General features: G+C 40.1%; 2 protein-coding genes across 10 annotated transcripts in view; one reads left to right on the top strand and one right to left on the bottom strand.

Moving 5' to 3' along the window:
* The window catches only part of NUB1 (negative regulator of ubiquitin like proteins 1), a 374,246-nt gene that overhangs the window by 193,347 nt on the left and 168,518 nt on the right, over positions 1–12,381 (bottom strand). The window lies entirely within an intron of this gene.
* Positions 1–12,381, top strand: part of XYLB (xylulokinase) — a 142,566-nt gene that overhangs the window by 124,889 nt on the left and 5,296 nt on the right. For 8 of the 9 annotated variants that reach the window (XM_073334652.2, XM_073334654.2, XM_073334651.2 and 5 more), the window contains 2 exons: positions 4,909–4,996; positions 7,247–7,341. In XM_073334652.2, the coding sequence (XP_073190753.1) occupies positions 4,909–4,996; positions 7,247–7,341 (183 nt within the window). The remainder of the gene's footprint in view (positions 1–4,908; positions 4,997–7,246; positions 7,342–12,381) is intronic. The other variant, XM_073334655.2, reaches the window with a different exon arrangement.

Consider the following 12,381-nt stretch of genomic DNA (forward strand, 5'->3'; position numbering starts at 1 on the left):
AATAAACTGTATTCACAATCCCTCATTTTGTACATACCAAAGGTTATTTTAAACACTCAGGAATATCTGTGAAGAACATCAGAATGGCCATACTGGGTCACACCAGGGGTTTATCTATCCCAATATCCTGTCTTCTGGCAGTGGCCAATGCCAGATGCTTCAAAGAGAATGAACAGAACCAGGCAATCCTCAAGTGATCCATCCCTTGTCGTCCAGTCCCACCATCTGGAAGTTAGAGGTCTAGGGACAGAGCATGGGATTGCATCCCTGACCATCTTGGCTAATAGCCATTGATGGACCTATCCTCCATGAATTTACCTAATTCTTTTTTGAATTCAGAAACAATTTTGGGCTTCACAACATCCCCTGGCAATGAGTTCCATGTAGGGTGACCAGACAGCAAGTGTGAAAAATCGGGGTGGGGGTGGGGGTAGTAGGCACCTATATAAGAAAAAGCCCCAAATATCGGGACTGTCCCTGTAAAATAGGAAAATCTGGTCACCTTCCATGGGTTGACTGTTGGTTTTGTTTTAAGCCTGCTGCCTATTAATTTCATTGGGTGACCCCCTGGTTCTTGTGTTATGTGAAGAAATAAATTAACATTTCCTTATTCACTTTCTGCACACCATTCATGGTATAATAACCTCTATCATATCCCCCCTTTGTTATCTCTTTTACAAACTGAATAGTCTTAGTTTTTTAATCTCTCTTCATATGGAAGCTGTTCCATACCCCTAATAATTTCTGTTGCCCTTTTTCTGTAACTTTTTTTTTTTTGCAACAGTGTTACTCTGACTCACATTCAGCTTGTGATCCATTATGACCCCAGATCACTTTCCGCAGTACTCCTTCCTAGACAGTCATTTTTCATTATGTATGTGTGCAACTGATTGTTCCTTCTTAAGTGGGGTACTTTGCATTTGCCCTTATTGAGGGACCCCATTCATTATGCCCTTCCAGCATGACTGTGAACCACAGATAACTACTCTCTGGGAATGGTTTTCCACCCAGTTATGCACTTACCTTATAGTAGCTTCATCTAGGTTGTATTTCCCTAGTTTGTTATGAGAAGGTCATGTGAGACAGTATCAAAATCCTTATTAAAGTCAAGATTTACCACGTCTGCCGCCCCCCCCCCCCCAATCCACACTGCTTGTTACCCTGTCAAAGAAAGCTATCAGGTTGGTTTGACACGATTTGTTCTTGACAAATCCATGCTTACTGTTACTTACCACTTTGTCTTCTAGATGTTTGCAAATTGATTGCTTAATTTGTTCCATTATCTTTCTGGGTACAGAAGTTAAGCTGACTGGTCTGTAATTTCCTGGGTTGTCCTTATTTCCCTTTGTATAGATTGGCACTATATTTGCCCTTTTCCAGTCTTCTGGACTCTTTCCTGTCTTCCATGACTTATCTGAGCCATTCATGATTATCTTTGAAATCTTCTCAATCAGCTCCTTGAGTATTCTAGGGTGCATTTCATCAGGCCCTGGTGACTTAAAGACATCTAACTTGTCTAAGTAGTTTTTAACTTGTTCTTTTCCTATTTTAGCCTCTGATCCTACCTCATTTTCACTGGCATTCACTATGTTAGACGTCCAATCACCACCAACCTTCTTGGTGAAAACTGAAATAAAGAAGTCACTAAGCACCTCTGCCATTTCCACATTTTCTGTTATTATTTTTCCCTCCTCATTGAGTAACAGGCCTACCTTGTCCTTGGTAGTCTTGTTGCTTCTAATGTATTTGAATGTTTTCTTGTTACCCTTTATATCTCTAGCTAGTTTGATCTTGTTTTGTGCCTTGGCCTTTCTAATTTTGTCCCTACATACTTGTGTTATTTGTTTATATTCATCCTTTGTAATTTGACCTAGTTTCCACTTTTTGTAGGACTCTTTTTTGATTTTTAGATCATTGAAGATCTCCTGGTTAAGCCAGGATGGTCTCTTTCCATACTTCCTATCTTTTCTACACAACGGGATAGTTTACTCTTCTGCCCTTAATAATGTCTCTTTGAAAAACTGCCAACTGTCTTCAGTTGTTTTTCCCCTTAGATTTGCTAGCTCTTCACAGTCTGCTTTGGACTTAAACTATCTGTAGTAATTTAATATCATCTGCAAAATTTGCATTCTCACTGTCTATCCCATTTTGTAGATCATTTATGAATATGCTGAACAGCAGTGGTCCCAATACAGATCCCTGGGGGACACTGCTATTTATCTTTCTCCATTCTGAAAATGGACCATTTATTCCTACCCATTGTTTCCTGTCTTTTAACCAGTTACTGATCCATGAGGGGCCCTTTTGTCTTATTCTATGACTGCTTACTTTGCATAAGAGCCATTGGTGAGAGACCTTGTCAAAGGCTTTCTTAAAGTCTCAAGAAAGCCTGGCAACCCGGGAGCATGGAGAGGGCTCACCGCAGAACACACAGCTCCAAACCTCCCCCAGCCATTAAAATTTTTTTAAAGGGGGAGGGATAGCTCAGTGGTTTGAGCATTGGCCTGCTAACCCCAGGGTTGTGAGTTCAATCCTTGAGGGGGCCGTTTGGGATCTGGGGCAAAAATTGGGGATTGGTCCTGCTTTGAGCAGGGGGTTCGACTAGATGACCTCCTGAGGTCCCTTCTAACCCTGATATTCTATGATTCTATGATAAGTACACTATATCCACTGGATCACTCTTGTCTACATGTTTTGACCCCCTCAAAGAATTCTAATAGATTGGTGGGACATGATTTCCCTTTATAGAAGCTGTGTTGACTCTTCCCTGACAAATCATGTTCATCTATGTGTCTAATAATTCTGGTCATTACTATAGTTTCAACCAATTTGCCTGGTACTGAAGTTAGACTTAGCTCAGCCTGTAGTTGTCAAGATCACCTCTGGAACCTTTTTTAAAAATTGATGTCACATTAGCTGTCCTCCAGTCATCTGGTACAGAAGCTGATTTAAGTGATAGGTTACAAACCACAGGTCTGAAATTTCATATTTGAGTTCCATCAGAACTCTTGGGTGAATACCATCTGGTGGCTTAGGCCTGCCTAATTATACTTTGACACTTGATTTGCTAGAGTTTATGCCCCTTTCTATTTTCTTGTTTCAAAATATAATCCTTAATGTCTAAACTAGGGAGTTTTTCCTTTTACATCTTTGGCTCTTGATGAATGACTGCATGAAACATGTGGTGAAATATTTGTTCTTTATTTTTGACATTGAAAAGTTCTATTGGTTACTTTTGAAGTCACTCATGAGGAAGAAATCACATATTCTAAATGATTTGTTATATATATGAATTTATGAATAAGCTTAAATTTGATTACCAAGCCATGGAAAGGATGTCTTGATCAATTTTCCATTTGTCCCCTAAAATAGAGTTTCACGTGATGCTTGATATAGATGGATACTTAGAGATGCTTACTTCACAATGCTACCTGAAGGGAGCACGGCACTGGTTTGGTTTAGATTAAATGTAAAACAAGTTTATTAACAACAGAAGATAGGATTTTAGGTGAGTTCAAGTAAGGGATAGAGTTAAATATGGGTACAAGCAAATAAAAGTGAAAAACACTTTCAAGTGGCTGAGGCTTAACACCAACAAGCTACAGCCTTTATTCAAGGTAGTTTCCTTACCAATCTACCTTCCAGCAAGATGGCTGACCACCATTCAGGTCAGGATCTTCCACAAAGTCCAAAGTGCTTGGTTCCTTTATCTTGTTAGGTGGAAGATAACTTGGGGCTTTTTCCCCCTCTCTTTTATAGTGCAGTGAACCTTTGCAATCGATTCTTCTGAAGGTTATCCTAAAGCAAAGCTCAGTCAAGCTGTGAGGAAGGGACATAGTCTTGCGGTGAAGGAAGCTTCATGCTGGTTTCCTCTGCTGGTGTTTGCTAAAATGCCAATTAATCTGTTTTTCTGCAGTCTCCTCCCTGTGCCGTGATGCTGAGTGATTATCTCCTCCCCTTGTTGCCTTGATAGTTCTGTTTCTTTTTTGTAAATTGCATTTCCATTGTCTCTTAATGCACCTTGGAAGTACCTTCAAGGTGGCAGAACCACATTCCTTTGTCTAGAGTGGGGTAACTTCAGCCCTGCCCAGCAGACACACTTTAAAAACATAATTCACAATATGTTTGTAATTTTGAATTTGTCATCTGTGCATACACCACACAATACTATTAATGATCAGTATGTTATTAGCTTACTATTGATGTCTTACATTATACCTTTTTAAAGTGAGTTGATGTACACTGAACTGATCTGGCCAGCTGAAACTCACTACAAGATACCACTTAGGCCTCTGTCCTCTTGCATTGGGATACTGTTAGGATCACATGACTCCTATACCACCCTCCCTGTAGACCCCAGAACAAGGGCTATGTTGGGGAGAGAGAGGAGGAGTAGCTGGAATGCTCTGGGCCTCCAGGCTGCTCTAACCGTGGTCATGTCTGAGCAGAGAATTGGGGAGTTGCAGCTGACTCCCTCACTTCTCCCCTCCTTCCTTCTACTTTGCTGAGCATAAACTCGGTGAAGCAGAGAATCTGGCCCCCCATTTCTTGGTTCAGGAGTGAACAGATCTGCCCCTTACAAGTCTTGGGGGATGACTCTGAGAACTTGCTGGAGAGATAATAACCGCATACAGAACCTTTGTAATAAAGGAGTGACAACACTGTAAGAAATGTATCTTTATTTCCTGGCCCCGGTCACCTGACTTGAGTCAAGTTTGCCAAAGGTTAGTACTGTGTCACATGAAAAGGGTCAGTACACACTGACCCCTGAGGTAACTGGTACAAAGCCTGCACAAACATTTTGCTATCATGTGCAGGAACCATTTGCTTGCCTCAGCAATTATAAGGAATTACTTATTTGCCCTGTGTTTCACAGTCATATGTAACAGATGCTTTTATACTTCCCAGGTCCTGTCTGATGTGTTTAGCGCACCAGTGTATACTATTGACACCGCCAACTCTGCTTGTTTAGGATGTGCTTACAGAGCAATTCATGGTAAGGCTGTAAAGAAAAGTCCTTTGGTCTACCTGAACATTTAATTTTCATGCACCCAATAGCCATGATTAAAGTTTCTGAAAAAAAGTGCAGGGTATATAAAGCATAGTGGACCAGATCCATAGCCCACTGAAGTTAAAGGGAGTATTTCCACTGACATCAGTGGGTTTTGGATCATGCCCAATAAGAATAAAAGTGAATTTTTAGGGTTTCACTCACTCTCACTTCTTGCAGCAGAATTTAGGCTTGGGCTCCCAGTGGCAGATTGTCTGCCTAGAGGGTAACGTAGGGTACAGCAGCACAATCTACAGCAACCTCCTCTCAGACAGGAGTGGGACCTGGACAGATGGCAGGTACATCTCTAGAAGTGGATGAGGTTTGCTGGGAAGGGTGTGCAGCTTTGATGCGCTGATCCTCCACCAACAGATACCCATTTGTTAATTAAAGCTCCCCTCTCCTGACTGAACCCACAGAGGAAGAGAGAAGGAGTTAGAGAAAACCAGCCTAGTAATAAATACTGCCCAAATGGGTGACATTAAAATAAAGCTTCTGTGTAAATCTTGGCATTTTTAAATGACAAACCATCTATCAGCATATACAAGCTGTGCTGTGCTCCACGTTCAAGCTGTGTATGCTTCATGTTGTGAATGCATAAATCTCTTGCTCAGTCATTTCATTTATTGCAGTACATCACCAGTTGTAATGCAACAGCCAAAGTCCCAGAAGTAAAGGTGTTAATTAATTTGCGTATTGATGCAAAAACTTGTATGTTAATGACAGGTTCTCAGAGGTTAAATGATGTTGAATCCCAGGAAGGTGGTCTTCACGTATTTTGGAATGCTTTAATAGCATCATTTCCTGGCTATTTTACTGTTAAACAAGTTCAAAGCTGTGGGCCAAGTCCTTACTCAGGCAAAATTCTCATAGGCCTCAATTAGACATTTTAGCAATGGACAGCCTGTGTCCAGGTTCATGCAGGGTCATAACATTGAGACAGAAGCATGGTGAAGACAGTGCTGATCATCACAAAAGCATCCAGGTTTCATTTTCAGAAGAAAATTCTGCGTTCAGCTACATGGTACACCCACATTGACTGCACTCACAGGTCTGAAGACAAAGCAGAAACTCTGTGCAGCAGAGAACCGGAGTCAGTAATTTTAACACACAAAATATGCTTCCACTACTTTGTTTCCAAAGAAGATGCAATGATGCCATCAGCAAAGCATTTAGGAGAGTGGAAATAGCAGCACCAGACTATCAGTAGGAGTGAAGTATGCTGAGAACATTTTTACACTTTTTAGGGACCAAATCCTTCCTCTGTTTTACTCAGAATGTGCCTTATACTTCAAAATCATCCTGAACTTTTCCCGTACATGCTGGATTCTCTGCCCTTGAATATAGCTTGAGGTGACAACTTCCATTAAGATTTATGCAGATATTTCATATGGCCAGAAGATGGGGATTCCCTCTGTCAGTATGGTATATGAAATCTTTGCTCAGGTATGCTGCTGCCTAACCCCCCTCGGGCATGCTGTGTGTTTTTTTTCAGTGGCATTTTTGATTGATGCTGTTCAGCTGGCTCACTCCTCTGGCTGAGCAGAGGAATTGTGTAAAAATGAAGACTTGCTAATATAAATGAAATATTGATGATAAGGGCCCCTTAACAACATTACAATTTATAATCTACAAATACAGTATTCCATGGTTAGTCTAGGTTGTTTGGCAGGAATAACAAAGAATACCTGAAATGCTGTAGCTTATTCTGCAAGGGAGAATGCTGTAGTAATGGGATTCCCTCTGACTGTTCAGCTGCCTTATATATCATCATAGTTTAATGAGTATTTGTAGTACATATTTTCTTAATACGGTTTTCACAGCTCATCCCTATCTTTCTTGCTGTGCTTTTTATTTTGGTTACACTTTGTCCTTGGATTTCTTGCTTCTGCAAATTTTCACTGCGGCTTACTGTATTATTGGTGTCTATAAATGATTACTGATATTTTTTGAAACTGCATTTCTGCTGCTATTCCACCATAAGGTACAAATTGAATGATTGACAAAAACTCAATCTCAGAGTCCCCACTTTCCAGATTAGTGCATTGGAATCTAAGACCTTTGCCATTTATCCTTCACTTTTGAATGCTGACCTGGTGATGGAGGATCAATATAATGTATTAATTTGCCAGTGAGTCGAGGCACATCCCTCATCTTGTTTTTGAGCTTTGATCAGTATTGTGATTCTCTCTGCAGGGCTTGTGGCAGAAACAAGTGTGTCCTTGGTAGATGTAGTGAAATTAGCACCAGAACCTAGATTAGTTGTTACACCAACCACTGGGGCAGACCAGGTGAGTAGCTTTGGAATTTCAGCATTTTCAATTTTATTTCATTTTATTTTCTGTATGTTTTAAAAATGGTTTGTTTGTTTGTTGGTTTGTTTGTTGGTTTGTTTTTTGCAAATAAAATGGATGTATTTGTAACTTGGGAGGCACTAGGATTGATTTGAGGAAATCTCTGTTCTTGTAATGATACAATATCTGAGTGATCACAATATTCAGACCCATAAAAGAGTAAATTTCCCCAATCAGATACATGCAGAGAGGAAAAACTGTCATCTTTCAAGGATAGAAAGTGTTATAACTTGGGTTTAATGCCTGTGCTGGTCATTTGGGTTCTGACTGGTAATATTGACAAAGTAGTCTTTACTTCCAGCAAAGTGCTAGTTGGAAAAATGTTAATGAAGTTATTTTCTCTGTTTAGAAAACATCAGAAATATCCCTGCCTGCCTGATTCTTAATATTGATCAGCAATCATTTATGAAAGGCACACACATCTTCACTGATAACTTCCAGTCTGAACAGCCAAATGGTCGCTAATTAGAAATAATGCTTACTAGAACCAGTTTTCACTACATACATACACATCCTCTAAAGTTCTACAATTCTCCCAAAACAAGAAACTTGTGTTTTGTGGGACCACGTGGCTAAACAACCAATTAGGCAACAGAGCCACATAGTTCATGTAAACCAAGGAAAGAACTTGTCTTTGGGACTTCCAATTTCCCATTAAAGGCAATTTGTTCCCATTTGGAGTTCCATAAGACTGTAGCTCTATTACAGCTTTTTACATATAACTTAATATCATGCAATAAATGAACAGTATAATGCAGCAAGAATACTGTACAATAGTAACTTAGTTGTAGCTGTCTAGGATCTAAATACCTTCTACTTCCACTAACTTTAATTATGTACAGATTTCTTCTACATTAATTTAGTCTGTTGGCATGTTGCATAATACGTTGGATGCAGCATGTCACTGCCTCAGTGGGTCACAGCTGAGAATGCCATATTCAGGACAAGCTGTTGAGAAATAGGGCAGACTCACTCCAAACTGATGGTTATTCTATCATTAGATTATACCAAGCCAGTAACAAAAGTAAACTTCTGTCTCACCACACTGGTTAACAGGAAGTAAGAAATGCAGTCTCCTTCGGCATCCCAGCCCTTATCTCACCTCCCAGACACTGGACTCTGAGGAGTGGTTATTGAAAACCAATTTCATCACATATAAGGTCCTTCTAATCTCAAGAGATCAGCCACTTAGTGAGGTCAATACATAACTCAGATTTTATCCAATAATCATCATGCTGCTGCCAGTCTTCTAGTAACTAAAATATAAAGCTTTATTAATTAAAAAAGAGCATTATAATGGTGAATAGATCATATACATACAATAATGGCAATGTTTTTATATCTGGTTTGTAGCAGTGATATTACAGATTGCTGGCTTGTAAAGTCTCCCTGGTAACTTCCAAAGTATTGGAAGGTCCTCAGTCCATAGTTCAGTATGCTCCTTTTAGTTGTAAATGCACAGTCCAGAGAATCAGAGCAGGAAAGAGACAAAATGGATGTTTTATACCCTTGACCATGGGCCTGAAAATTTTCTATTTCAATCAAAGTTCATAGTCCAGTTTGTGGAAAGTTACTGGCACAAGATGGAGTCAAGGTTCACATGAGCAGATCTCATGTCCTTTCATGGCTTGCTGATTTACAGATGGTAGCTGAGGCTGAGGCATCTGTAGGAAGAGATATCTTGGTGGAATGAGTTTTTTCTGTGGCCCATTGCAACAGTTAAGTGTCTTTAATGGGTCATCAATGCAAAGCTGTCTGGCTTCATTGTAGATTTTACCTGGTGGGTTTTACCCAGGAATACAGCATATATGTATGCCAGTACATAGTCAATATTTATAACTTCAGAAAAAAAGATACATGCATATAATTGGATAATCAGACTTAGCAAATCATAACTTTTCCATTGACACCTTACATGACATACTGTGTACAAGATTTGTTGCAGTGGCAATATCAAGTTTATGAATGGTCATACTTCACTCATAGAACATCACACACCATAAATGCAGACATCAAGGCTTTTAAGCTTTTATTTAAACTCTTGGAAACTGCCAAAATTACTAGCTTCCAGCTAAAAGGGTATTGGAGGACCAGACATCAGCAACACTAGTAATGGAAATGATTATGCTACATAGTGGCACACTACATACCAGCATATTATTTAATTATTACAGAACTGGAAAATCTTAGTGATCAAACAAGTCCTGATCAGAAATATTAAGCCAGTCAATTTAAAATCAGATGATCTGATCTCATTTGCTCAACTTTGTGATACCTGTTTCCCCTTGTTTTAAAAGATCTGTGTTCTGGTTTTTATAATCCGAGCTGCCAGGAGATATGGGAAGGGTGGAGAAACACTCTGCCCCAGTAGCAGTCCACAGTGACATCTGACTCAGCCACAATGTCTCTGGAAGGAGTGAGGGACATGGTACCAGTGGGAGTTGCGACACCCTTTGAAAGTGTGTAATATGTGCTCCCTGTGCAGTTTGTCTCTGCTGGCTTCTGTGGAATGGTGAACCACCGGTTCACTTCTTTTGGGCTGTCTAGTGCTCTTCTAGTTTCCGCTTGCAAAGGTGTGCAAGGGAGGGTGAGATCCTTGTTTCCGTGCAGGGGTAGACACTGCCTGGCTCAAAGTATCAACAGTGAATTCTTTTGTCTTTTACGTTTTACTGGCATACAATGTCCTGACAACGAAAAGAATAATTGTCTCTGTCTCCATACTTTTCTCCTCCTTTCTCACTTGGTTAGACCTGGCTATCATTGCACATCTTTTTATTGGTCTTAAATGATATCGAGGCAGTGAATTATTGCTCCTGTTGAAACGGAGTCATTAAAGAGACCATAGCAGCTAAACAACAAGCTGAGGAATGACCATTTCTGCACCCCCATTTAGCATGCTAGCTGCATCCCATTAAAAGCAGTTTCTTTCCATTATAAATTCCACTCAATTTTTTATCTCCTGTTCTATAATTCTACAGTTGATAGTGGATTCCTTGGCTAGTTTCATGGCTGTGAAACTGCAGAAAGCCAGAGGGCCTGTCAGTAATACAGTGGGTTAGCATGAACAGTGCATTGAAAATTCATAATGTGATGAGTCAGTTTGGTTCTGTTTTTTACAGGGCTGCATCTCCCTGTTCATCCAGTTTCATTCTGTTGTGTTTAGTGGCTTTCGCTTAAATGATGGTTCTTTTTATAAACTTCAAAGTCATCCTGAGGTTAAGCTCTGTCTTGCTGAGGAGCTCTTGTAGAGCAGCTTTGCTAACCAATGTGAAGTTGCCTATATCACTTTTGGACTGCAAGAGCCAGATCTTCGCAGTGTACGGAAAGCGGGTCATAGCTAGGGAATCTAGTCTGGCTTCCTTCTTTTGCCAGTATAGGTTGGAAGCAACAAGGACCAGATCACTAGAGGGGGGGAAAGCCTGTTTCTGACTGCAATAAAACATTACAGCTTGCTGTATTTGAATCCTGAATGTGAAGGTCTATAAGTACAATAGAATTTCAAGAATCAGAAGTACAACTTTTATCCTAATATGTTCTTTATTATTGTAGGGTCAGATTTGGCCTAGTGCCTCATGTGGATGTGAAGGATGTGGGGAGGGTGCATGGAACCACTTTCCTTTTGTGCTTCCGTGCAGGGGCTTAGGACCATCACCAGTCCTTGCACTCACTTGCCAGCCGTCCCAAAGAGGGGGAGGGGCAGGGACGAGCATGGGCCCTCAACTTGCCTATCCCTCAGCAATGACTTGCAGCCATACTGAGAGCAATAGCTGTGCCCCCCTTCACATTGGGGAACGTGATGCCTTCCATAGTTCCTGTTGGGGCAAGGAACTGGGATTGTGCAGGAAAGGCACAATAGAGCTCCAGACACTGAAGTTTCCTAGATTGCAGCCTGACAGAACCACTAGGCATGACAGAAATAACTGGGAGACCTTATAACAATATGTATATGCTAACTGACAGTAAGAAACCATTATTACAGCATTAAAATGCAGCTCAGTTTTAGAAGTCTATTAAAAACGGAGATGCTTGGCTTATTGGCTAATTAAGCAAAAAGGCATGAGAAAGAATATGATTATCTGGAGATAATCCCATCTCTCGTGTTACAAGGCATGTACCTATGCAATGGTATAAGATTTGGTTTAGTGCTGTTATATAGGATTTTGTGTAGGGAAGGTGCAGGGAAGTGCCTATGCATCCTTAAGTGCATAGGTTTTAATTACATCTATTTAATTCATAAATTTTGCATTGATATAGTCAGCATTGGCTTATATAATACATGAGAGGTGTGTGACAAGGGGGCTGTTTGTATTGTTGACTTTATTAATGTTAGTAGTCGTCTAGTTAGTAGTATTCAGACAGCAAGTATGAAAAATTGGGGCAGAGTGTGGGGAGTAATAGGTGCCCATATAAGAAAAAGCCCCAAATATCAGGACTGTCCCTATAAAATCGGGACAACTGGTCACCCTAAGTAGTACCCAGGGACTGGGTCAGGGCTCCACTGTACAAACAATTGATAAGACGATAGTCCCTGCCCTAGAGAGTTCACAATCTAGGTTTGTAACAGGATGCAACAGACGGATGGGAACGGAGGACAAGGTAATACTGATGTGAGCACTTCTTGCATGGAAGGTAGTAGTCTCAGTCTAGGTTATATTGTATTTTGTTTTAACAATTTGTTATCGTTTGTTTTCTTATTTACGTGCTGAGCCCTGGTAATGTGTGAGATTGGTCAGTAATATATTGATGACAGTTACGTTATAGGCAATTACAAGCTTCATATTATAACACACATAATTACTTTTTTAAAATATCACTCTTTGATACGTTACTTTTTGAGGGTATTACAAAGAGGAAATTTATGTTCCTGAGCTTTTGTGCATCATTGAGTGTTCTTTATTCCATGTGGACATCAATTATAAAAATAAATCCATATAATTGCCTCTGGAAAAATGCTCCTGAAATCTCTAAGGAGGAGTT

The sequence above is a fragment of the Lepidochelys kempii genome, chromosome 2 (assembly GCF_965140285.1).
Source record: "Lepidochelys kempii isolate rLepKem1 chromosome 2, rLepKem1.hap1, whole genome shotgun sequence".
In the NCBI taxonomy this organism is placed as follows: Eukaryota; Metazoa; Chordata; order Testudines; family Cheloniidae; genus Lepidochelys; species Lepidochelys kempii.